The sequence below is a fragment of the Marmota flaviventris genome, chromosome 4 (assembly GCF_047511675.1).
Source record: "Marmota flaviventris isolate mMarFla1 chromosome 4, mMarFla1.hap1, whole genome shotgun sequence".
Taxonomy (NCBI): domain Eukaryota; kingdom Metazoa; phylum Chordata; class Mammalia; order Rodentia; family Sciuridae; genus Marmota; species Marmota flaviventris.
Window position 1 is genome coordinate 79,029,598 of NC_092501.1, and position 27,976 is coordinate 79,057,573.

The window sequence follows — 27,976 nt, forward strand, 5'->3', positions numbered from 1 at the left end:
AAATCAGAGGTAATACCTTGCATTCTATCCAATCATAATGGAATGAAATTAGAAATTAAAAATAATTAAATTAAATAACACACTATGGAATGACCAAAGGATTGTTGAAGAAATCAGGGATAAAGTAAAAAAATGCTTAAATGTCAATAAGAATAGCAAAAGAACATCAAAATCTCTGGGACACTATGAAGGAAGTTCTAAGGTGAAAGTTAACTGCATTGAGCTCATTCGTTACAAGAAGATAAAAACCACGAAATAACCTAACTTTACATCTTAAAGCCCTAGAGAAAGAACAAACCAGCACCAAAACCAGTAGAAGGCAAGAAATAATAAAAATCAGAGCTAAAATTAATGAAACTGAAACAAACAAACAAAAATTGATTAAACAAAAAGTTGGTTCTTTAAGAAAAGGAAAAAAATGGATAAATCCTTAGCCAAACTAACAAAGAAAAAGAGAAAACCCAAATTACTAAAATTCATGATGAAAAAGGAAATATCACCATGGACACAACTGAAATACAGACGATAATGAGAAGTTACTTTGAAAATCTATACTCCAATAAAACAGAAAATCTTGAAGACATTGACAAATTTCTAGAGACATATAACTATCCAAATTGAATCAAGGGGACATAGAAAATTTAAACAGATCAATTTTAAGTAATAAAATTGAAGATGCCATCAGAAGGGGATGGATTGTGGCTCAGTGGCAGAGCACTTGCCTAGCATGTATGAGGCACTGGGTTCAATTCTCAGCACCACATATAAATAAAACAAAGGCTTGTTGACAACTAAAAAAAGATGCCATCAGAAGCTTACAAAAAAGAAAAGCCCAGGACCAGATGGATTCTCAGCTGAGTTCTACAAGACCTTCAAAGAAGAACTTACACGAATGTTCCTCCAATTATTCCATGAAATAGAAAAGGAAGGAACCCTTCCAAACTCATTCGATGAAGCTAGTATCACCTTGATACCAAAACCAGGCAAAGACTCATCCAGGAAAGAAAACCTCAAAACAATACCCCTGATGAACACTCATGCAAAAAATTTTCAATAAAATACTGGCAAATGACATACAAAAACGTATTAAAAAAAATAGTGCACCATGATTAAGTGGGGTTTATCCCAGGGATGCAAGGTTAGGTCAACATATGGAAATCCATAAACGTAATTCACCAAATCATTAGACTTTTAAGACAAGAATCACATGTATCTCAACAGACACAGAAAAAGCATTTGACAAAATTCAGCATCCATTTATACTCAAAACACTAAAAAACTATAGATAGTAGGAACATACCTCAATATTGTAAAAGCTATCTATGCTAAACCCAAGGTGAACATCATTCTAAATGGAGAAAAACTGAAAGCATTCCTTCTAAAAATTGGAACAAGACAGGGATGCCCTCTTTCAATATTCCTATTCAACACAGTTGTGGAACCCTAACCAGAACAATCAGACAAAAAAAAGAAATTAAAGGGATATGAATGGGAAAAGAAGAGCTTAAACTATCTCTATTTGCCCATGATGATTCTATATTTAGAAGACCAAAAAAACTCTACTAAAAAGCTCCTAGGACTCATAAATGAATTCATCAAAGTAGCAGGGTTTAAAATCAATACCAATAAATTAACTGCATTTCTATATCAGCATACTACTGTGATGCAGCCACATCCATGTTTATAGCGGTTCAACTCACGATAGCCAAGATATGGAAACAACCTAGGTATCCTTCAATGAATGTATGGATAAAGAAAATGATATACATATACAATGAAATACCACTTGGCCTTAACTAAGAATGAAATTATAGCCTTTGCCAATAAATGGATACAGCTGGAGAATATCATGCTAAGTGAAATAAGCCAATCCCAAAAAACCAAAGGTCAAATGTTCTGATTTGTGGATGCTAACCTATAGCAAGAAAAGGGTGTGGAGGGGAAGAATAGAGGTCTATTAGATTAGACAAAGGGAAACCAAGGAAAGGCAATAGAATTAATTGGTCATAACTTTCCTAGCCTTGTATTTGTATACACGATGTGGATAACTCCACATCATGTACAACCACAAGACTGGGAATCTAAATAGAATAAGTTACACTCTATGTATGTATATTCTATCAAAATACATTCTACTGTCATGTATAAATAAAAATAAAAATAAAAAACCAAAAGATGGCATAAAAAATATTAAAAAAGAACTCAAAACACTCACCAGCAACAACAAAAAACAATCCAATTAAACTGGCAAATGATCCAAATAGACACTTTATAAAAGAGAAAGTACAAATGGCCAATGTAGTAAAAATAACCAATAACAAAAATCCCCAAAAGCCAAAAGCCAAAAGCCCAACAGGGAAAAATGCAAATCAAAACTATACTGAGCCAAGCACTGTGGTAAATGCCTGTAATCCCAGTGGCTCTGGAGGTTGAGGGAGGAAGATCACAAGTTTGAAGTCAGCCTCAGCAATTCAGTGAGGCCCTAAGCAACTTAGCAAGACTCTGGTTCAGTGATAAAGTGCCCTTGGGTTAAGTCCCTGGTACCAAAACTAACAAAAACTACATGCAATTCCATCTAGTGTAGATTCACTCCAGTTAGAAAGATATTAAGCAGGGGGTAGTGGTGCATGCCTGTAATCCCAGTGGCTTGGGAGACTGAGGCAGAAGGATCACGAGTTCAAAGCCAGACTCAGCAATTTAGCAAGGCACTATGCAACTTAGTGAGGCTCTGTCTCAAAATAAAAAATAAAAAGGGCTGGGAAATAAATCAGTGGTTAATGCCCTGGGTTCAATCCCTGGTACAAAAAAAAAAAAAAAAGCCAAGCAAAAGACAAATGCTGGCAAGGATGTGGAGAAAACAGAAAACAGAGCCTTTATATTGTTAGTGGGAATTTAAATTAGTACAGCCACTATGGAAAACAGTATAGTTTCCCAAAAACTAAAAAGAGAACTACCCTATGATCATGCTATATCAACCCTACATATATATCTGAAGAAAATGATGTCAGCATACAAGAGATACCTACATACCTATGTTTACTGCAGCACAATTCACAATAGCCTACGCATGGAATCAGCCTAGGTGCCTGTCGGAAGACAAATGCATAAAGAAAAATATGGTGTGTATATGTGGACATATATATACACATACACACAAAACACATACACAATAGAGTATTATTCAGCTACAAAGAATAAAATCCTGTCATTTGCAGAAAAATGAATGAATCTATAAAATATCGCATTAAGCAAAATAAGCCTGACATAGAAAAGTATTGCATAATTTTGTCAAAGGTGGAAGCTAAAAAAAGTAAAAACAAAGAAAAGGTCCTGTTAGGCATTGGGAGGGAGATCAAAGGGAAGGCAGAGGGGGAGGTGGAAAGGGAGGGTAGACATATCAAAGTACAACATATGCATGTGTAGAAATGCCACAGTGAACCCTTTCACACATTAGCACATAATGAATGTGTGTTACTAACTAAAATTTTTAAAATAAAAAGTTTCAAACCAATAATTTAATAAAATTAAAAAAGCAAAATAAATCTAAAACAAGCAGAACAGAATTAATGAAGCTAAGAGCAGACATCAACAAAATTGAAAACAGGAAAATAAAAAAAAGAAGAAAAAAAATCAACTAAGATCATATCAAACATAAAGCCAACATGAAGAGTCTCCCATGAGTTACAAAGGGTATAAGTTTGAGCATCAATAAAGAAAGGGGCACATCAACTATATTTAAATCCATGACTTAATAATATTTAAAAAAAGAAAGAAAGTAAATTGCCAGGCATAATGGTGCATGCACTTCCTCCTCCTCACCCCAGAGCCAGTGGTGATTCCAGCAAGCAGCCATGCCCGATATGACTGTTGGTGGGCTGGCTGTGCCCTGAGCCTGGCGTCCTTGTGGCTACTGTGGAGGATATGGATGCTGTGAAACCCGATCACCAGCCCCAGTACATGAACATGACAAGCGGCTGGGGCTGGAGGAGGCTGTGGGTGGCAGAAAGGACAACCATCAGTGGTATGTGTGCAATAGGGAGAAATTATGTGAATCACTCAAGGTTATCTGTTCAGAATTACCTTTATCAAGGAACACAGATCTTCTCAAACAACAGCATTGAGAAACTGGGCTGGCTTATAGATCATTCATCTGTTTTCAGCCTGTTCATGTCTAGAACATCTATCAATGGGTTGCTAGGAAGAGGTTCAGTGTTTGTATTCTCATCAGATCAGTTTTAGAGACTGCTTAAAACTAATCCAGACTGGAAAACCCACAGACTTCTTGATTTAGGTATGGGAGAGGGATAAGTCACAAAAATCATGGGCCCTCATTTTGAAGAAATCTATGCCACAGAACTCTCTGAAACTATGATACAGCTGCTTCAGAAGAAGAAACAGAGTGCTTAGACTCAAAGAATGACAGAATACAGGGTTCCTGTAATTTGTCATCGCTGCTTGAATTTGTCAGACTGCAGTGATCAGCCCAACTTTTTTCTGATGAAGTATCTTAGAGCCAACTGAGACACAGTCATCCTTGACCAGGTCCTGCCCTTTCATCCCTATGCGGAAAACAATGGCAGGCGGGAGAAACCATCAGAAAGTTTGGAAATCAAGGGACAGAATTGGGAAGAACAAGTGAAAGCCTGCCTGAGGTGTTCAGAAAAGCTGGTTTTGTCATTGAAGATTTCACCAGACTTCCATACCTATGCAAAGGTGACATGTATAATGACTACTATGTTTTAAATGATGCTGTCTTTGTACTCAAACCAGTATAGACTTCTGGAGGCCAAAATCTTCAGAGTTTACCCCAGGATCTACCCTTCAGAAGAGGGTTCACAATTATGTGATGGGAGGACCTTTGGGGACTGCCATTCTAAATACCATGTAGGAAGTTGAAAAGCCAAAATACTAATTATTTTTTTTTTGTAGTGTGTAAAAGGAATGTTTTTAAAAACAAAAACCCAACTCTGAATATAGGTCACACTCCAGTTATGATGGAAGATATTTTTTATACTTAATTGCAGTTGGAATTCATTCCCAAACAAAGAAATAGTCATGACTTCATGGAGCCAATAAATGGATTGTTTTTAATAAAATGAAGACTGGCAATAAAGCTATCCATTCAATTCAAAATATTGATTGTAAGGTATAGCCACTGATATTCTTTCATGTTTAGAAACTTTGTTATTCATGAAAATGTTTTTAATCATATTAATAAACTTTTTTTGGAGATGAAAAAAGACTTGAGAGGACATCTCACAAAATAAGATATTCAAATGGCTAAAAAGCACACAAAAGATGCTCAATAACTTTATTTTGGTTTGTATGTTGAGAATGATGACGGCACACCTGTAGCAAGGAGGAGTATAGGGAAATTTACAACTCACGATGTGATTTTCTAAGGAAAGCAGGGCAAATTTATTGAATTAGTTCAAACATGGCTTGGAAGAGCTGGGAGGAAAGCAGAATATCTTGGGGTTTTAATGGTGATTTTAGAGTGGAGTTTTAGGGGAGCAGCAGATATAAATGGTTTGAATTTCTTGCTGGTGCCAAAAAGGGAGCACTGGGCTTTCTTTATGGGCTTATCCAGGCATGGTTCAGAATTGGAGGGGGCGCTTAAAAGCTGTCAGCAAACAATAAAAGTGGAGTCAGATGCAGTTTCTTATAAAGTTGTGCATCCATTTATCTTATGGCCAAGCATTCCACTCCTAAATATTTATCAAGTTGAAATAAAACTAGCTTTTACTAAAAGACCTATATACAAATGTTCAGCGCAGCCTTAACTTATTGAATACCAAGTTTTCAATTCTTCAAATATTTCAATGAAATTGACACATGTGTATTAAAATAGATTTAAAATCATAATTTATCTTATATATTAGTATAATTATAATATAATCATGTTCTTAATAATAGCCTCAAACTGGAAACAACCTAAAAGACTATTAAAAGAAAATGCTTAAGCAATTATGGCATAGCCGTGTTAACAGAATTCTACTTAGTAATAAGAAAAACAAATTACAATGAGTAAATCTCAAAAACATTATGCTAAGGTTCAAGAATCAACAGATAACAGTATGCTTTGTTATGTAATTCTAAAAAGACAATCTTAATCTAGAGATCACTGGTTGCTTTGGGGCTGGTGGTGGTATGGGCAGTAGAGACTGACTATAAGAGACATAAAAGTGATTTGTGTGGTGATGAAAATGTTTCTTAATTTTAATAATGGTATGTAGGTATATTTATTCAAGCTAACAAAACTACATTGTTAATACCAACATATTCTATTTTTATGAAACATATATCTCAATAAAGTTTATTTACATAGAATATATACTGTCTGATGTATTAGTATGAAGCAAAAAAAAAAAATCAGGCAAAACAAATCTGTGGGGATAAATCCATAAGAGATTCCCAGGGGCAAGGGTTGGACTGTTAACTATCAACATATACAGGCAAACTTTCTGAGGCAATAGATATTTTCTTAGCTTGCTTCAGGGGGTATGTATAGGCATATATAAAACTGTCAAATTTCACTCAACTGAACATTAAGTTATATTTCAATTTTTTAAAAGTGTGCTGTTTAACAAAAACAAAAAAAAATTTTCTAATCCCCAAACTAAGTAATACAACTAAAAGTTGGACTTCATTTTCTAATTATGAAGAAAATAAAAGAATTGAAAAAAATCACAAATAACTTATGAAAATGTTAAAAAATAAACACAAAAATTACAACTATAAAATAAACTAACGATCACAGAAGACACTAAAAACCAGAATTATCTAAAATTAACCTCTGATAGTAGAGGGAACTGGGACCAAAGACAGAGCAGGCCCAGCGGCCTGCTGAGGGGCAGAGCCGCCCCCCACCCCCCTCGCCTGCCAGGTAGGGGAAGGGTGACCACCGACAGAAAAGGCCCAGTGGCCCAGGGCGGGACAGAGCTTCCAATCACTCCTGCAAGGTAGGCGGGCCTGCGACCCACTGGCAGAAGAGGAGCAGCCGCCTGCTGAGAGGCTGAGCCGCCCCCTCCCCCTGCGCCAGCATAGTAGAGGGAACTGGGACCAAAGACAGAGCAGGCCCAGCGGCCTGCTGAGGGGCAGAGCCGCCCCCCACCCCCCTCGCCTGCCAGGTAGGGGAAGGGTGACCACCGACAGAAAAGGCCCAGTGGCCCGCGGCGGGACAGAGCTTCCAATCACTCCTGCAAGGTAGGCGGGCCTGCGACCCACCTGCAGAAGAGGAGCAGTCGCCTGCTGAGAGGCTGAGCCGCCCCCTCCCCCTGCGCCGGCATAGTAGAGGGAACTGGGACCGAAGACAGAGCAGGCCCAGCGGCCTGCTGAGGGGCAGAGCCGCCCCCCACCCCCCTCGCCTGCCAGGTAGGGGAAGGGTGACCACCGACAGAAAAGGCCCAGTGGCCCAGGGCGGGACAGAGCTTCCAATCACTCCTGCAAGGTAGGCGGGCCTGCGACCCACCGGCAGAAGAGGAGCAGTCGCCTGCTGAGAGGTTGAGCCGCCCCCTCCCCCTGCGCCGGCATAGTAGAGGGAACTGGGACCAAAGACAGAGCAGGCCCAGCGGCCTGCTGAGGGGCAGAGCCGCCCCCCACCCCCCTCGCCTGCCAGGTAGGGGAAGGGTGACCACCGACAGAAAAGGCCCAGTGGCCCAGGGCGGGACAGAGCTTCCAATCACTCCTGCAAGGTAGGCGGGCCTGCGACCCACCTGCAGAAGAGGAGCAGTCGCCTGCTGAGAGGCTGAGCCGCCCCCTCCCCCTGCGCCGGCATAGTAGAGGGAACTGGGACCGAAGACAGAGCAGGCCCAGCGGCCTGCTGAGGGGCAGAGCCGCCCCCCACCCCCCTCGCCTGCCAGGTAGGGGAAGGGTGACCACCGACAGAAAAGGCCCAGTGGCCCAGGGCGGGACAGAGCTTCCAATCACTCCTGCAAGGTAGGCGGGCCTGCGACCCACCTGCAGAAGAGGAGCAGTCGCCTGCTGAGAGGCTGAGCCGCCCCCTCCCCCTGCGCCGGCATAGTAGAGGGAACTGGGACCAAAGACAGAGCAGGCCCAGCGGCCTGCTGAGGGGCAGAGCCGCCCCCCACCCCCCTCGCCTGCCAGGTAGGGGAAGGGTGACCACCGACAGAAAAGGCCCAGTGGCCCAGGGCGGGACAGAGCTTCCAATCACTCCTGCAAGGTAGGCGGGCCTGCGACCCACTGGCAGAAGAGGAGCAGCCGCCTGCTGAGAGGCTGAGCCGCCCCCTCCCCCTGCGCCGGCATAGTAGAGGGAACTGGGACCAAACACAGAGCAGGCCCAGCGGCCTGCTGAGGGGCAGAGCCGCCCCCCACCCCCCTCGCCTGCCAGGTAGGGGAAGGGTGACCACCGACAGAAAAGGCCCAGTGGCCCGCGGCGGGACAGAGCTTCCAATCACTCCTGCAAGGTAGGCGGGCCTGCGACCCACCGGCAGAAGAGGAGCAGCGGCCTGCTGGGAGGCAGAGCCGCCCCCTCCCCCCCGCACCTGCAAGGTAGTCAGAACTGAGACCACCATCAGAACAGTTCAGACCTGCAACCGAGAGACAGAACAGGCCCAGTGGCCTGAGGAAGGGTAGAGCCGCCCCCCCCCACACACGCCTGCAAAGTAGGCGGACCTGCGACCCACTGGCAGTACAGCCCCAGAGGCCTGCAGAGGGGCAGTGCCGCTGCCTGCGCCTGCAAAGTAGGCAGAACTGCGACCACCGACAGAACAAGCCTAGCGGCCCGCAGAGGGACAGAGCCGCCGCCCGCGCCTGCAAGGACGGCGGACCTGCTACCGACCGGCAGAGCAGGCCCAGCGGCCTGCCGGCGTGGTAGGCACATTGCCCCAATTGGCGGAGGGGCAGAGCCGCCGCCCGTGCCTGCGAGGGAGACTTTGCAACTATACAAGACCAATATAAATATATAGGGGGAAAATTCAATAGCACAACAGTTTCACCAAGAAGAAAGGAACGCGAACAGTATGAAGAGACAAGGAAAGAAAGGACCACAAGCATTGCAGGTCAACTCAACTTTAGAAGAGGTAATAGCTGCAGCTGATGGAATGTCAGATAAAGAATTCAGGATATACATGCTTCAGATGATCTGGAGTCTCAAGGAAGACATCAGGCAGCAAAATCAGACAATGAAAGATCACTTCAACAATGAATTACATAAACAAATCCAAGAAGCAAAAGATCAACTATACAGGGAAATAGAGGTTATAAAAAACAAACAAACAGAAATCCTAGAAATGCAGGAAGCAATAAGCCAACTTAAAAACTCAATTGAGAATACTACCAGCAGAGTAGAACACTTAGAAGACAGAACATCAGACAATGAAGATAAAGTATATCAACTTGAAAAGAACATAGACAGATCAGCAAGACTGTTAAGAAACCATGAGCAGAACATCCAAGAAATATGGGATAACATCAAGAGACCAAATTTAAGAGTCATTGGGATACAGGAAGGAACAGAGTTTCAAACCAAAGGAATGAGCAATCTATTCAATGAAATAATTCGAGAAAACTTCCCAGATTTGAAGAATGAGACAGAACCCCAAATCCTAGAAGCCTACAGGACGCCGAATGTGCAAAATCATAAGAGACCCACACCTAGACACATTATAATGAAGATGCCCAACATACAGAACAAGGAGAGAATTTTAAAAGCTACAAGAGAAAGGAAGCAGATCACATTTAGGGGTAAGCCAATCAGGATAACAGCTGATCTTTCAACACAGACTCTGAAAGCTAGAAGATCCTGGAATAACATATTTCAAACACTGAAAGAAAATGGGTTCCAACCAAGAATTGTGTTTCCAGCGAAATTAAGCTTCAGGATGGAAGATGAAATTAAAACCTTCCACGATAAACAAAAGTTAAAAGAATTTGCAGCTAGAAAACCATCTCTTCAAAACATCCTTGGCAAAACATTACAGGAAGAGGAAATGGAAAATAACAATGAAAACCAACAGTGGGAGGTAGGACACTAAAGGGGGGAAAATAATCAAAGTGGAAAACAAACCATGTTTAGTAACAGAAATAAACAAATATGGCTGGCAGAACAACCCATATCTCAATAATAACCCTAAATGTTAATGGCTTAAACTCACCAATCAAGAGACACAGGCTAGTAGAATGGATCACAAAACAAGACCCAACAATATGCTGCCTACAGGAGACGCATTTGATAGGAAAAGACATACATAGGCTGAAGGTGAAAGGTTGGGAAAAATCATATCACTCATATGGACTTCGGAAACAAGCAGGAGTATCCATACTCATATCAAATAAAATAGATTTTAAGCCAAAGTTAATCAAAAGGGATAAAGAGGGACACTACATACTGCTCAAGGGAACCATACACCAACAAGACATAACAATCATAAATATATATGCCCCAAACAATGGTGCAGCTATGTTCATCAAACAAACTCTTCTCAAGTTCAAGAGTCTAATAGACCACCATACAATAATCATGGGAGACTTCAACACACCTCTCTCACCACTGGACAGATCTTCCAAACAAAAGTTGAATAAGGAAGCTATAGAACTCAATAACACAATTAATAACCTAGACTTAATTGACATATATAGAATATACAACCCAACATCAAGCAGTTACACTTTTTTCTCAGCAGCACATGGATCCTTCTCAAAAATAGATCATATATTATGTCACAGGGCAACTCTTAGACAATACAAAGGAGTAGAGATAATACCATGCATCCTATCTGATCATAATGGAATGGAACTGAAAATCAACGATAAAAGAAGGAAGGAAAAAGAATATATCACTTGGAGAATGAACAATAGGTTACTGAATGATCAATGGGTTATAGAAGACATCAAGGAGGAAATTAAAAAATTCTTAGAGATTAATGAAAACACAGACACAACATATCGGAATCTATGGGACACATTGAAAGCAGTTCTAAGAGGAAAATTCATTGCTTGGAGTTCATTCCTTAAAAAAAGAAAAAACCAACAAATAAATGATCTCATACTTCATCTCAAAATCCTAGAAAAAGAAGAGCAAAACAACAGCAAAAGAAGTAGAAGGCAAGAAATAATTAAAATCAGAGCTGAAATCAATGAAATCGAAACAAAAGAAACAATTGAAAAAATTGACAAAACTAAAAGTTGGTTCTTTGAAAAAATAAACAAAATCGACAGACCCTTAGCCATGCTAGCGAAGAGAAGAAGAGAGAGAACTCAAATCACTAACATACGGGATGAAAGAGGCAATATCACAACAGACACTTCAGAAATACAGAAGATAATCAAAAATTATTTTGAATCCTTATACTCCAATAAATTAGAAGATAGTGAAGGCATAGATAAATTTCTTAAGTCATATGATCTGCCCAGATTGAGTCAGGAGGATATAGACAACCTAAACAGACCAATATCAATTGAGGAAATAGAAGAAACCATCAAAAGACTACCAACTAAGAAAAGCCCAGGACCGGATGGGTATACAGCAGAGTTTTACAAAACCTTTAAAGAGGAACTAATACCAATACTTTTCAAGCTACTTCGGGAAATAGAAAAAGAGGGAGAACTTCCAAATTCATTCTACGAGGCCAACATCACCCTGATACCTAAACCAGACAAAGACACTTCAAAGAAAGAAAACTACAGACCAATATCTCTAATGAACCTAGATGCAAAAATCCTCAATAAAATTCTGGCCACTCGGATACAAAGGCACATCAAAAAAATTGTGCACCATGATCAAGTAGGATTCATCCCTGGGATGCAAGGCTGGTTCAATATAAGGAAATCAATAAATGTTATTCACCACATCAATAGACTTAAAAATAAGAACCATATGATCATCTCGATAGATGCGGAAAAAGCATTCGACAAAGTACAGCATCCCTTTATGTTCAAAACTCTAGAAAAACTAGGGATAACAGGAACATACCTCAATATTGTAAAAGCAATCTATGCTAAGCCTCAGGCTAGCATCATTCTGAATGGAGAAAAATTGAAGGCATTCCCTCTAAAATCTGGAACAAGACAGGGATGCCCTCTCTCACCACTTCTGTTCAACATAGTTCTCGAAACACTGGCCAGAGCAATTAGACAGACGAAAGAAATTAAAGGCATCAAAATAGGAAAAGAAGAACTTAAATTATCACTATTTGCAGATGACATGATTCTATACCTAGCAGACCCAAAAGGCTCTACAAAGAAACTATTCGAGCTAATAAATGAATTCAGCAAAGTGGCAGGATATAAAATCAACACGCATAAATCAAAGGCATTCCTGTATATCAGCGACAAATCCTCTGAAATGGAAATGAGGACAACCACTCCATTCACAATATCTTCAAAAAAAATAAAATACTTGGGAATCAACCTAACAAAAGAGGTGAAAGACTTATACAATGAAAACTACAGAACCCTAAAGAGAGAAATAGAAGAAGATCTTAGAAGATGGAAAAATATACCCTGTTCATGGATAGGCAGAACTAACATCATCAAAATGGCGATATTACCAAAAGTTCTCTATAGGTTTAATGCAATGCCAATCAAAATCCCAACGGCATTTCTTGTAGAAATAGAGAAAGCAATCATGAAATTCATATGGAAAAATAAAAGACCCAGAATAGCAAAAACAATGCTAAGCAGGAAGTGTGAATCAGGCGGTATAGCGATACCAGACTTCAAACTATATTACAGAGCAATAGTAACAAAAACAGCATGGTACTGGTACCAAAACAGGCGGGTGGACCAATGGTACAGAATAGAGGACACAGAAACCAATCCACAAAACTACAACTATCTTATATTTGATAAAGGGTCTAAAAGCATGCAATGGAGGAAGGATAGCATCTTCAACAAATGGTGCTGGGAAAACTGGAAATCCATATGCAACAAAATGAAACTGAATCCCTTTCTCTCGCCATGCACAAAAGTTAATTCAAAATGGATCAAGGAGCTTGATATCAAATCAGAGACGCGCCGTCTGATAGAAGAGAAAGTTGGCTACGATCTACATACTGTGGGGTCGGGCTCCAAATTCCTCAATAGGACACCCATAGCACAAAAGTTAATAACTAGAATCAACAAATGGGACTTACTCAAACTAAAAAGTTTTTTCTCAGCAAAAGATACAATAAGAGAGGTAAATAGAGAGCCTACATCCTGGGAACAAATCTTTACTCCTCACACCTCAGATAGAGCCCTAATATCCAGAGTATACAAAGAGCTCAAAAAATTAGACAATAAGAGAACAAACAACCCAATCAACAAATGGGCCAAGGACCTGAACAGACACTTCTCAGAGGAGGACATACAGTCAATCAACAAGTACATGAATAAATGCTCACCATCTCTAGCAGTCAGAGAAATGCAAATCAAAACCACCCTAAGATACCATCTCACTCCAGTTAGATTGGCAGCCATTATGAAGTCAAACAACAACAAGTGCTGGCGAGGATGTGGGGAAAAGGGTACACTTGTACATTGCTGGTGGGACTGCAAATTGGTGCAGCCAATTTGGAAAGCAGTATGGAGATTTCTTGGAAAGCTGGGAATGGAGCCACCATTTGACCCAGCTATTCCCCTTCTCGGTCTATTCCCTAAAGACCTAAAAAGAGCATGCTACAGGGACACTGCTACATCGATGTTCATAGCAGCACAATTCACAATAGCTAGACTGTGGAACCAACCTAGATGCCCTTCAATGGATGAATGGATAAAAAAAATGTGGCATTTATACACAATGGAGTATTACTCTGCATTAAAAAATGACAAAATCATAGAATTTACAGGGAAATGGATGGCATTAGAGCAGATTATGCTAAGTGAAGCTAGCCAATCCCTAAAAAACAAATGTCTAATGTCTTCTTTGATATAAGGAGAGTAGCTAAGAACAGAGTAGGGTCGAAGAGCATGAGAAGAAGATTAACATTAAACAGGGATGAGAGGTGGGAGGGAAAGGGAGAGAGAAGGGAAAATGCATGGAAATGGAAGGAGACCCTCAGAGGTATACAAAAGTACATACAAGAGGAAGTGAGGGGAAGGGGAAAAATAATACAAGGGGGACAAACGAATGTCAGTAAAGGGGGCAGAGAGAGAAGAGGGGAGGGGAGGGGAGGGGAGGGGAGGGGGGATAGTAGAGGATAGGAAAGACAGCAGAATACAACAGACACTAGTATGGCAATATGTAAATCAATGGATGTGTAACTGACGTGATTCTGCAATCTGTATATGGGGTAAAAATGGGAGCTCATAACCCACTTGAATCAAATTGTGAAATATGATGTATCAAGAACTATGTAATGTTTTGAACAGCCAACAATAAAAAATTAAAAAAAAAATAAAAAATAAAAAAAAAAATAAAATAAAATAAAATTAACCTCTAAGAACACGTTCTAGATACATATATATGCTCATCTGCCAGAAATGCTTAACCTGAATCTAATCAAGGCTTGAATTCTAACATGCAGTTCACAGGCATTTTAAGAAAGAAAGAACAAGTTAAATGGCACTATAAGAAAACTGATCTAGAATTAGGGCCATTTCCCAAGACAATGGAATGCTTCTCTTCCAAGTCAACTGTCATTATAAAAGGATAGGTGGGCAGTTAGGGTATTGCTCTAGCTCAGGTGTTACCAAAGTTTTTTTTTTTTTCTATGAACAATCAGAGTAAATATTTTAGGCTTAATGGCTATATAGTCCCTGCTGTAACCATTCAACTGCTACTAACAAATACATGTGATTGTGTTCCAATAAAACTTTAATCATGAAGATTGAATTTCATAATATGGCTGTCATAAAATATTATTTGGGAATTTTTTTTAGCCCCCCAAAATATAAAATCCATTCTCAGTATGCAGGTTATCTATTTGGTGGTAGCTGGATTTAGCTATAAGCCAGATTCTGTGAGCACCTGATATAGATTAAAAGACTAAGGAGACAATAGCAAAATGTTATGCACAAACCTAATCAGAGACTAAGAGGGAAAGAAGCAGACTTAAAAACATTTGGGATTAACTGGGAAAACCTGAACATGGCTTAAATTACATGATAGGTCATTATTATAATTAATTTTCTACATAGATAAGATATTATAGCTATAGAATATCCCCCAGGGTGCCTCAGAGTTCTTGATTTGCTGTGTTTTTAAATGTTTTAGAAAATCATGTACACAAGAACCAAAAGCACACATAGCAAAAATAAATTGATTGCTGAATCTAGGTAGCAGGCACCTGTGTTTATTATACCATTACTTTGACTTTTCTGTTGCTATTTTTATTTGACAAAAACATAAAAATTAAATAAGAATTAATTTAATTAATTTACTTGAACTAAAGGTTGTGAATGTTAAGGCAATTTATAAAATGAAGCAAATTGCCTTATTAGATTTCCAAAGGTATAATAAAGATATTTAATGGAGAAAATAGGAACAGAAGAATAAAGAGATCAATAAAAAAGAAGAGACTGCCGATAACTGGCCTTAGACATACACATACAGAATTTAAGAACACACCATGAACCCACGTGATTCTCAACAGTAATAGAGAATCATGATCTGCAAATAAAATTTAAGTTGATCCTTATCTGAGTTCCAATTAAATGTACAAAATGCAACTATAAATCCAATTCTAGGGTCAGTCATACAAGATTTAAGCACTTCAGTAATTGTGCTGTGAGGGCTCTTTCCAAAGATCTGGAATTAATTAGCCTGAACTATTTTGCTAAATTTCTTCAAGGCAAGGACCTCTGATTAGTGCAAATAGAAGTCCCACCATGACTTTTTGTGTTCAAAGAAATTGTGTCCAACTACAACTTTCAAAGGAGGGACAAATGATACTGCATCTGGCCTCAGAAGACCTCAGGCTGGATGGCAGCCTATACTGATATTGCCATTTTGCATCTTTTTCCTGAAATGTACTGCAAATTTGAAAGCACTAACATTTTGTGTCACATAAGTCTTTTTTAGCAATGGAAAGCTGCTGAACTGTCCCAGTTAGTGCAGTAATACAAAAAGATTTTCTGTTGATAATAACCCATTTTGTCCCACTGTCTCCATGTAGAACACGTATAGAAACTTATATACCTTATTTTATATAATACATAATCATATAATATTATATGTACAGTTACATAATATGATAATATAGCAATATTACATTTATAGTATACATAAGTTGTAGATTATGATTTCCAACCTATTTTAATGAACCTATCAATTTTACTGAAACAGTCACAGAATTCAAAACTTGGGACTTAATGAGTTAATGAAAATAATTTCCCTCCCAAAAGACTAACAGATTTAACTATATAATATTTTGAAATAAATTTATTGTAACATTAAACAAAATCTTAAAATTAACTGACAATAAACAAAATAATTTGAAATAAGTGAAGGGTATTATAAATCAGTAAAAATATAAAGAGTTATACAAAACTGCTTACTTAAGAGTAATTTAAGAAACCGAATTTAACAAAAATTTTTATAGATGCTATTCGGCGCTTAATGAAAGCAGTAGATGTACTGCTCAGACACATAAATAAGAATGACTTTCTAAAAATCAATTTGTAACTGTGATCCATAAAAACAAATCAATTCTAACATTTATGAATCTATCTTACGAAAACAAAACATGAACCAAGAGTTAATTTGAAGATATCCATTGAAGAGTTCTTTATAGTATGAACAAAGTACAAAATTGCTAAATGTCAACAAAATTGACTTGGATTATAGTATCATATTTATATCATAAAAATGAAATCTTTGAAAACATTTAATGGTAAAACTTATTATGTATATTTATAATTAAAGTTTACACACACACACACACACACACACACACACTTCTATAATTCTTAAATGACTAGACAGAAACATCTCAGAAGGTTAAAAAGTTTTTTTAAGGTTAGTGGAATTCTAGAGTAGCATGGTACTGACAGGTACTTTTTATTCAAAATTTTCCAAATGATCAAAAGACAAATATAAATGTTACATATTTCATACACAAAAATCTACTTTTAATAAAATTGACAGAAAATTCTTCACTTTTCTTTAGGGTCCATAACTAACAAACTGATTAGCCAAGGGGAGAAAAGAAAATCATCATGAAAGGAAAAACCAGTGTATCACCCATAACTTCTGGGAGTGCACCCCAATGCATTCACAACTATTATTTTCAACTTGACTATAATTTAAGACATTAAAAAAAATGTAGCCCTTACTTACCATCATCTGCTAATATCTTGGCTGCATCTTTATCCTCTTCCCACTTCCCAGTCACAAAGCAATCTTTAATACTGTTCATTACCTTATATAGAAAAGACAGCACTTAGTTGATGTGTTCTAATCACTCAACAAAACAACTGCTGTTGAGAAACACTAGGCAACAACTTGCTTTTAAATACTTAAAAGTACTTTCATGGATATTCTCATCTAAGTGGGTCTGTAAGATTACTTCTGACATTGACAGTATAACCAAAGAGGTAAAACACAAAGGTTACAACAGTAAACAGCAGAAAGGGTAAGTACTATTAGTCTACTGACCTCATAAGCAACTGATATTTACAGTTTTAATTTGCAAAGTGTACTAATGTTTCTAAGGCAATGCAGTGAGAGCATTTTACAAGTTGGTCTTGCTATTTGTTACCACAAAGTTACTTTGTCTAAAAACATAATTCTTATAGAATGGGAGAAAATATTTGCAGACCATGTATCTGATAAATGACTGGTATCCAGAATATATAAACAATTATTTCAATAAACAACCCAATATTAAAAATAGGCCAAAAATATGAACAAGCCAGTCATAGTGATGCACACCTGGAATTGCAGTGGCTTGGGAGACTGAGACAGGATAATCACAAGTGCCAGCCTCCACAACTTAGTAAGGCCCTAAGCAATTTAGAGAAATCTTGTTTCAAAAAATTTCAATAAAAAGGGCACACTGCGGGGTCAAGACTGGGAATGAGGCTCAGTGATTGAAGTGGTTGAGTGCCTCTGGGTTCAATCCCTAGTATCAAAAAAAACAAAACAAAACAAAAACCCCACCAACAGATTATTTCTTCAAAGTATATACACAAATGGCCAATATGCACTTGAAATAATGTTTGACCTAATTAGCTATCTGGGAAATCAATACAACAGTGAGATACCTCTTTGCACCTTCGAAGATGGCTATACTCAAAAACACAGATAATAACAAGCATTGGTGATGATTTGAATAAATCAGAACTCACAAACACTGCTGGTAGGCATGTAAATAGCTCATACACTTTTGAAAGAGAAGTGAATATATGAGAGGAAGAATATTTTTCTATAATCGTATTAATAGTAATGTGATACTATTCTGACATTGTTTTGTGTGCAATAAGGGACAAATCAAATGAATAATGATATCATTTTTAAATTTTAAAAACTTCAGACTCAGCCAGGGGATAATTCTCCAGTGGACAATGGATATAGACATAAGATGCAATCCTAAAACGAACTGAAAATCTTTGTATGAATTCTAGCTCTAGCCACTGGGATGACCTTGAAACAATGACCAACTCACAGTAATAAGCTTTTTTATGATGAGATTGTTATGTTAAAATACCATTTTCTACTAAAATAAATTACCACTTATGGTTGATTCCACATCTGGCATCAGAAATGAACAAAATACTAGACCCATCAGAAAGCAAAGAGGCCAACTAAGAAAACTAAGAGCATGTTAAATATAAAGCCAATATTAAGAGTCTTCCATGGGTCACAAAGAGTATAAGTATGAACATCAATAAAGAATGAAGCACATCAACTATATTTAAATTCATGACTTAATAATATTAAAAAATAAATAAATAAAAGTTGCCAGGCCCAGTAGTGCATGCCTGTAATCCCAATGACTCAGGAGGCTTACAAAGGAGGACCACAAGTTCAAGGTCAGCTTTAGCCTCAAAATAAAAAATAAAAAAGGTTGAGATGAGCTCAGTGGTAAAATGCCCCTGAGTTCAATTCCCATTAACCCCTCCCACACACACAAAAAAAGAAAAAAATTACCTTTGGAGAATCACTCTAAAAATTGATCAACAACAAAACAACAAAAAAAGCAAGCATTTTAAAAACAGGTAACCCAATAGTAGGTAAGGGTCAGTCTTTCTTTATATAATTATTCCAGCTAGTAAAGAGAAATAACTGAATCTCCATATCACAGCCTTAAGTAATTAATGGTCCCAGGCACTACACTGCTAACATCAAGGAGAAAAAGCCAGCCAGACTTTGCTTTCTAATGAAAAAAATGTTACCACATAGGAAATGGGGCTACCAAAAAATAAAAACTTAAATTCTGTCAAATTTATAGACTATTTTGTCTTTAAGGTAGCTATAACCATGTAGCTATTTAAACTCATCTAATTAGTTTATTTAGTCTTCATTAAATTTAATCTTTTACTTAATTAAAAAGGCTGGAGATGTAGCTCAATAGTGTAACACTTGCCTAGCATGCATGAGGCTCTGGGTTCAATCCCCAGCACTGCAAAAGAAGAAGAAGAAAAAAAAAGGATTGAACACAAAAATGTAATTCTTCTACATTCTTCTACTCAGTAGCCACATTTAAAGTGCTGGATAGCCACAAGTAGACACACTGGACAGTCATGCACAGAGCATTTCAATCATGACAGAAAGTTCTTAATGATATGATTTATCGAAAACCCAGAGGAGGAGAGCCTGATTAAGTGCACAGAGGGATGCAATAAATACAATCCACAAAATCCAGAATGAGAAATTCTGTATATCAACACATGGCTTCTTCAACAAATAAAATGTAAGGAAAATAAGTCATGGAAAGCAGAAGGATTACAGATTGAGATTTAAATGACAGATAAAAACAACACTAAAAGCCAAGTGAAACTAAACTATGTTTAGTGATGCAAACTTTGAGAATGAAATTGGAAAGAAAAGGAAAAATTGTGAGTCTGGATGTGGTTCCCTCCACAAAAGGAAGGAGAATACAACAGGGGTAGTCATACTGGAGAGCAGCAAAACTTGATTTCTTGACCCAAGTGGTGGCCACAGGAGTATTCACCTTCTAAGAATTCACTGTTAAACAATATTTTTACATGCTTTTTTCAATCTCTATTAAGTTTTACCAATAAAAATGGTTAAACAAAATTTCATTCAGTGATATATAATACAGTAATATGAGGTGACATTTAAGCAAATCAAACCTAAATCCTATCAAATTTCTAGATGCTTTGCCTATAACTGTAACGATGTTGACTATTTAAACTAAATTGTTTAAATTTTTACTTAATTAAAGGTATGATCATCAGTAAAGATAACCAGTACAATAGAATGGAAGCAAACCAACTCTTTGTAAGTCCATGACTTCTTAACATTAAATTTTTAAAATAATCACCTTTGGAGAATCATTCTAAAAACTGATTTAAAAAAATAAAAAACAACAACAATCAAACTGAATGATAGGAAGCCAGCCTTGGGAAGATCTAAAAAACATTCCAAAAAAGAGAGAATAAGGTGGGGGCCAGGGGGAATCTGAGATTAAGCCTTGGTAAGTTTGAGAACCAAATAAATTCCAGTATAATTCCAGCCCTGTCATACATAGTCTCCTTCCTTTTGTGGAAGAAACCACATCCAGACTTGTGATTATTTCCTTTTCTTCATAATTTCATCCTCAAAGTTTGCAACAGTAAACACTGCAGTATAGCTTCACTTCGTTTTTAGTGCTGTTTTTATCTGTCATTTGAATCTCTCAATCTGCAATTCTCCCTCATCCCATCTCCTTCCTTACATTTTATTTGTTGAAGACACCAAGTAACTGATATGTAGAATTTCACAGATTCTGGATTGCACTGCTTCCCTGTGTGCACTCAATCAGGCTGTCTTCTCTGGGTTTCCTATAAATTGGCATAGAAGAATACTATCAGGTGAACTGGGGGAAGAACATTCATCAGTTTCACAGAGCAAAAACCATAAATGTAAACTTAGAACACTAAGTATATCCTCATAACACACAAAATATTTCAAATGTATAAAAATTTGTATACAATGCTTCAAAGAAAGAGTAATGTTACTATTCACACTGTAAGTTGAACATTTTTTCTCTATGACAAACGTTAACTAAATTCAGAACTTATGTAATCACTCAGAATGTATAAAATATCCACTATAATATTTTTTAAAATGACCTGTTTTAACTCATAAAAGTAAGAGGCCAACAACAAATAAGCAATACTAAAATCAGATAATGCTCTTCTAGGACAAATTCCTGATTCTTTCATTATAATTTGTTTTGTTTTACTAGTTGTGTGTGTGTGTGTGTGTGTGTGTGTGTGTGTGTGGTGTTAGAAATCAAACCAGGGCCTCACAGATGCTAGGCAAGTGATCTGCCACCCAGCTATACCTTAAGTAATCCTAATTCCTTCCTAAATTAAATATAATTACTCAGCCTTACCTCCTCTAAATCCCAATCATGGGGTGCCTCCACAAGAAATTTGGAACAGTCCAAAGAATCAGCCTTATGTTTACACCCTCTGTCAGGCTGGCTGACACGAAACAACCCTCCAAGCTCTTCTCGGGTATCTTCATCTTCATTATCCTGTGTTACTAAAGACAGCACCAAGAGGAAAAGGTAAGAACAAACACTTCACCTCTAGAGGACTCAGAATCTTCAACCAGTTAGGACACACATCTCAGAAATCAGGGAACTGGGAATCCCTGTTTGTGGTAGGTATGGTGATGGCCCTGAGTCAATCAGCTACCAAGAGCAGGACAGTCACAAATGAAGAAAAGCCCAGGAAACCACCACACTCCATATTTGGAGGACTCTTCTCTCCTACAATGCAGGAGCAAATAGACCATTGAGCAGTGAGAATACTAGGGGTTGGGGAAAAGAAAGGAAATTAAAGGCGAGCTTTAAATTATTATGGAAGAGTTTTGGGGAGGAATGTTGAGTTTCTAGTCACTAAAAGTCCTTAAAGAAAATCTAAATCAAACTCAGTAAACACCAACTCTCCAATTCAATACTCCAAGCCCAATGTCCAATCATGTAGCAACGGGGAAGCACAATGTAAATCTCACCATTTTATATTTGTTTCTGCATTATTTTTTCCAAAAATAACATACAAGTTTAACAAAACACAATCAGAGAAGAAGGGCAAAAGGAAGAACAGAATGCATTACATAAGATTCTCAGTCTAAGGAAAAAAAAATTTACTGGCAGAAATATTTACCTGGCATTATATTCTACACAAAACTTCTCATGAAGCACTTTATAAAATGATAAAATGGACTGTATCCCCAATATAATTTTTATGGCAAACATATCAATCTATTTTGTATGACCAGTTTGTGGTCTTCATGAGGTAATTATTAAAAATATCTGCCAAATATAAAATGTGACAGCCAAGAATTATGGACCAATTGCCTTATACTCACTTCAGAAATAATCTAAGAAAATAAAACATTGTAGCTCTGAATCACAGTTCTTTACCTGTCCCATAAATAAGTTTTCGAAGGTTTGGAGTTGCTTGTTGCTGCCTTAGAAAGGCCTCCGCTGCCTTCCTGGAAAGGTCTTCCTTCCACTTTAGGGCACCTAAAAGGTCAATGTCAATATCCAGTTACATCTGTATACTTGTCCTTGCTGCTTCAAGTTCACAACTCATTCATTCTAAAACCCATAACATCTGAACAGTTAACAAAATCTCCAAACAGTATTATTATTCTACTGACAGCAACAATTTTAAGTACCAAGTCTCAAAAAGCAATTAAATTTAAGCATATCTGAAGTTATCATGGAACAGTTATTTACCTGAAGTTTCAATGGAATAGTTATTTTCTTCCTTGTAATCATCATCCTCTTTAAGTAAATCTTCAATATCACTGGTCTCATCAATTATGTTCTCAGACTCCAGTTTCTGCCCACTGCCCACTTGCAAAGGTTTTGCAAGCTTTTCCCTAATAGCCCCTCCATTTTCTGGGTCTTCCTCCTCTGAACTGAGTAAGGAGCTTTCTTCAGATACATCTTCAGAAGGAAATGCCTCTTCAGCTGTGCAATGACCAGAATCAGAAGTGGTGAGGGCTGCTTTTTTAATTGGTGAAGACTTCTCTAGAGTCAAATGGTCATTGCAATGAGTATCTGGCAATAGTCTTGCTTCACCACCTTCTCCAACAGCCTTCGATTCTAAAACATCCCTCTCTTCTTCTGCAGAAGAGTCTTCTTCACTGCTTTCATCAGCTTCCTCTGCTTCCCCTTCTTCCCCTGAGCTCCTCTCGAGGTCATCATCGCTATCAGCAAATGCTGGCAAATCCACCTCACTGTCTTCCTCCTGCTCAAGTTTCTGCCGTTTGATACCCTTAATAGTCATATACTTAGTCATTTCAATATCATCTTTCTCCTCTTCTGTTTCACTATCACTAGAGCCATTTTCTGACCTGTCACTTTCAGACATTTCATCATCTTCATCATCACTATCTCCAGACTCATCTTCCTTATCTCCAAAAACAGCTTTGCGACGCACTCGACCAGTCTTCACATCCATTTGCTTTTCTTCTTTTGGCATCCACAGCCTATAATTACCAAGTAAATACAAAATAACAATTTGTACAGTAATTGACTAATCTAGAAATGATAAGAAAGCCAATAAAAATACAAATAAATATAAAATGTTAAGGAAAAGTTTAAGATGACACAGCATAGGAAAAAATGATTTGATAAACATTGGAATAGCTAATGAACAAACTCATGAACAGTTTTCTAACAACACACTTACAAAGAACTTACGGAAGGAAAAAAGAGATAACCTTTTTAAACCTGTATGTGTATATATATATACATACATACATATATATATATACATACACACACACAATATAATATGTAATTATACGTACAAACTAAATTTTATTAAATTATTATCTCACACACACACACACATATATATATGTATTTATTTATTTAAATTTTTAGAAAATGCATTCAAACAGAAGTTAATATTTAGTAGATCTTTTGAAAGACTGATAAATTTCTAAGCGAGATATAGATGCTCTTTAAGGAAATAGCTGACTCCAGGTCCAAGGAGAACAAAATTAGCCTAGTTCATCTTTTTGTATCAGAAAGCAAGACATGCTCAAAGACTAATGGGGATGTGCCAAAAGGACAGCAGAGATAGACTGAATGCTCCTGTGATCTAATCTATTAATAACATAGGCATTGGAAAGAATAATGACAGCAATAAAACAGTAGCACATGAAATAAAAACAAAAGTTCATTAATCAACAGTGACAGTGAAATAATAAAGAAAGAAGTAAAAGCTTTTTGTTAAAAGAATGTCAGCAAATACATGTAAAAGAATGACAGATTAAGAAAATTGCCATTTTCAAGTGACCTATGCTGTAACTGGTACAGAATCATTAACATGCTAAAACCACAGAATAAAATAAAAACTATATGAAGCTATTTAATGTAGTACTACATATAAAACTATGAATAAACACCAATTTAAATCACACCATAAGTAAGTCAAAATACACCAATAGTAACAAAACGATGACTATACCAAGACTATATAAACAAGGAAATATTTGGGATTTAGAAATAAAAATTTACATGTATTATAACTATATGCTAAAAAACAGCACCCATACAAACATGGATGCCAAAAATAATACACAAAAATGAAAACAGTTAATTACAACAGATTATAATAACAATAATGTTTTAGTGAACTTTTTTTTTAACCATATGATTTATTTTTTTGGTCATACATGACAGCAGAATGTATTTTGACATATAATACATACATGGAATGTACATACATCAATCATAGTCTATTCTATTCTGCTGCCCTTCCTATCCCACCTACTCCTCCCCTCCTCTCCCATCCTTTCTCTATCCAATCTAATGTGACACACTTTTTTTTTCTTTTTCTCATCACAACATCATATATGTATTCTGTGTAACAATGAGGTTCTCCTTCCATCTTCCGTGCAACTCCCCTTCTCCCTCTTTTTCTCTCCCATCTCTCTTCCCTATTTAGTGGTAGTCTTCTCATGCTCTTCCTCCCTATCCCATTTTGAGTCACCCCCCTTATATCAGAGAAGATATTCGGCATTTGTTTTTTAGGGATTGGCTAACTTCACTTAGCATAATCCGCTCTAATGCCATCCATTTGCCTGCAAATGTCATGATCTTGTTATTTTTCAGTGCTGAGTAATATTCCATTGTGTATAAATGCCACATTTTTTTAATCCATTCATCTATTGAAGGGCATCTAGGTTGGTTCCACATTCTAACTATTGTGAATTGTGCTGCTATAAACATTGATGTGGCTGTGTCCCTGTAGTATGCTCTTTTTAGGTCTTTTGGGTATAGTCCGAGAAGGGGAATAGCTGGGTCAAATGGTGGTTCCATTCCCAGCTTTCCAAGGAATCTCCATACTGCTTTCCAAATTGGCTTAGTGAACACTTTTTAATCTGTCAGGTATTAATAGATGCTAAATAGTTATACACACTAGAACAAATAATATACTAGATAATCTCAATCATTTTCAGATTAATTAAAGGCATAAATCAATACAACAAAACCAATGTTTAGCAAATACCCACTATGTTTGAAGGTATATAAATTCCTTACTGGGTCTAAAGAATAATTCAAATGAGCCATAACATTAGGGGACCTCATTTACAAAGATACAATGCAATATAAGCAAAACATTCAGAGACAAAATGTGTGGCTCTGAATAGCACATGAATAAGCTCCCTGATTCTGCTCTAGAATTTTAGTCACCAAAAGAAAGCTAAGTGAACTCAGGTCTCTAAAAGAAAACTACAGAAAAGATTTTGTGGTATTTCATGAGTATTCTGATTCTTTCTGTTGAAAATAAATCCTGAATTTCATTTTGAGAAAATACTTCCATGTGATGTCTTGTACCTGAAAAACACACACATATACAAAGCAAACCAAAATAACCTGGATTGAATCTCACCAAAACAAAAACTGTGTTATGATGGCAGAACGATGGGTAATATGATTGTTATAATTAAAACTAGAAAAAGTAGGCTTACCCTTGTTTATCTATTTCCTCTGACCCCAGAGGTTTAGAATCAGAAAAAAGTGTCACTCTGCTTAAAGCCATCTTGGCATCAATAGTGGAATGTGCGGTGATAAGACTTTGAACCAATTCACTGGTGGGTCCTGCCTCCTCCTGTCAAAGATAACACTTGAAATTAATTCCCACCTTCATTAAAATTTTCTAAGTTCATAGAGTATATCATCTAAATAGTTACCGTAGGTCCCAGTGCTTCTGAAGCACTGTTCTTTATTTGCCGGGGGTGGGGGGATGGGGGGGACACCAGAAGTTTAACTCAGGGTCACTCAACCACTGAGCCACATCCCCAGTACTATTATTTGTATTTTATTTAGAGACAGGGTCTCACTGAGTTTAGTACCTTGCTTTTTGCTAAGGCTGGCTTAGAACTTGCAATCCTCCTGTCTTAGCCTCCCAAGTCGCTGGGATTACAGGTGTGTGCCACCATGCCTGGCTGAAAAGCACTATCTTAACTCAATAAAAATCCCATTTCGAAACTAAAAATAAAATCTCAAAAAACAGAACCAGATCATTCTGAATGAGAAAAACACCAAAAAGAGAGGAAAAACACACTTGTTTGTACAGAGGTGCCACACTGGCCCATAGGAAGTCAGGATTCTTCCTTTCTGCTTGGTAAACTGAAACTGCCTGATGTTCTTCTACATATATAAAATATGCATTTGGACCTTTATTACAAGTGTGGATAAGGAGAAGAAGCTTCAACAAATAAAAACAAAATACATTAATTACTATCATAAAAAAAGCAGCTCAGAAAGAATGAAAGAGTTCAGAGTAAAGACTCCTCTTACCGATGCTTGAAAACCATGGCTGCCACCAAGGTCAACATAGACAGCATCTTTGTCATACAGCACACCCCCAACTCCAGAAAGAGGTGCATAAACCAGCTTCTCCTTTTCATTTAAACAGCGCTTCTTCTGCTGTTCAGGAAGAGCACAGGGATCTGGGAGGAAACTGACATCACTCACAGCAAAATCTCCTACACCTAGAAGACAGAACCCAGGAAGTGACTTCAGCTGACTAGAAATCAACCAGTATTAACTTAAAGTAAAAATGTCCCACAGACTGGGGCTAGGGATGTGGCTCAGTGGTAGAATGCTTCCCCAGCATGCATGTGGCCCTAGGTTCGAGCCCCAGAACCATTTAAAAAAAAAAAGTCCCATAGTCTAAAGGCTTAGGATTCTGTAAAGAGCATTATTCAATAGTAGAACTGTACCTTTCTAGTTAGATGACACCAGCATCCACTAACACATTTGCTAGTTGATGCATACCCAGGTTATGGCAAAGTAGCTCAGAATTGTTTGGACATTTTTCAATTTTCATGAGAAATGAAGTCATCTCAAGAGTTCTACAAGAAAGAGGATACCTGGCATGTGAACTTGGCTTTTATTTTTCAAGTGTGCTCCTCGTAAATAACCATAAAGAGACACCTTTCGGTCACATTTGATATTTGTTCGGATATCTTCAGGGTTTGTCAAATCTTCCATCCTAGAAAAATAAAACTAAGCACTATTACAGTTTTGTTTTACTAACCTTTTTAGCTTTAAATTTTACATGGACTGGGGGAAAAAGTTTACATTTATTTTTACCTGTCTGCCAAGATATAAGGATGAGAAGTTTGCCATGTGAGAGGCCTAAACTTCATAACTGTAATAAAACGGCCCAGATTGTGAATCTCTTGGTTCTGGTATTCTCCATGTACCATTCCAGAAAGATAGAACAGTTTCGCACCCTAAATATTAAAAAAAATATATATGAAAATTAAATTTCAGTTAAATTCTGGTCAATATGGTGCCAAAATAAAGGCCCTAAATAAGACAAAATCCTGAGAAGGGAGAAAACTGGCAATCCAGTATCCTCATGCTTGCAGAGCCTGCCTGGG

At 37.6% G+C, this 27,976-nt stretch overlaps 1 protein-coding gene and 1 pseudogene across 2 annotated transcripts in view; one reads left to right on the top strand and one right to left on the bottom strand.

The window, feature by feature from the left end:
* Positions 1 to 27,976, bottom strand: part of Bms1 (BMS1 ribosome biogenesis factor) — a 58,297-nt gene that overhangs the window by 23,941 nt on the left and 6,380 nt on the right. For both annotated transcript variants that reach the window (XM_071611301.1, XM_027947903.3), the window contains exons 6-13: positions 27,684 to 27,826; positions 27,461 to 27,582; positions 26,886 to 27,079; positions 26,054 to 26,193; positions 22,800 to 23,557; positions 22,482 to 22,583; positions 21,444 to 21,595; positions 17,219 to 17,300 (exon numbers count right to left, since the gene is read on the bottom strand). In XM_071611301.1, coding sequence (XP_071467402.1) covers positions 17,219 to 17,300; positions 21,444 to 21,595; positions 22,482 to 22,583; positions 22,800 to 23,557; positions 26,054 to 26,193; positions 26,886 to 27,079; positions 27,461 to 27,582; positions 27,684 to 27,826 — 1,693 coding nt within the window. The remainder of the gene's footprint in view (positions 1 to 17,218; positions 17,301 to 21,443; positions 21,596 to 22,481; positions 22,584 to 22,799; positions 23,558 to 26,053; positions 26,194 to 26,885; positions 27,080 to 27,460; positions 27,583 to 27,683; positions 27,827 to 27,976) is intronic.
* On the top strand, positions 3,865 to 4,775 carry LOC114102429 (protein-L-histidine N-pros-methyltransferase pseudogene; annotated as a pseudogene).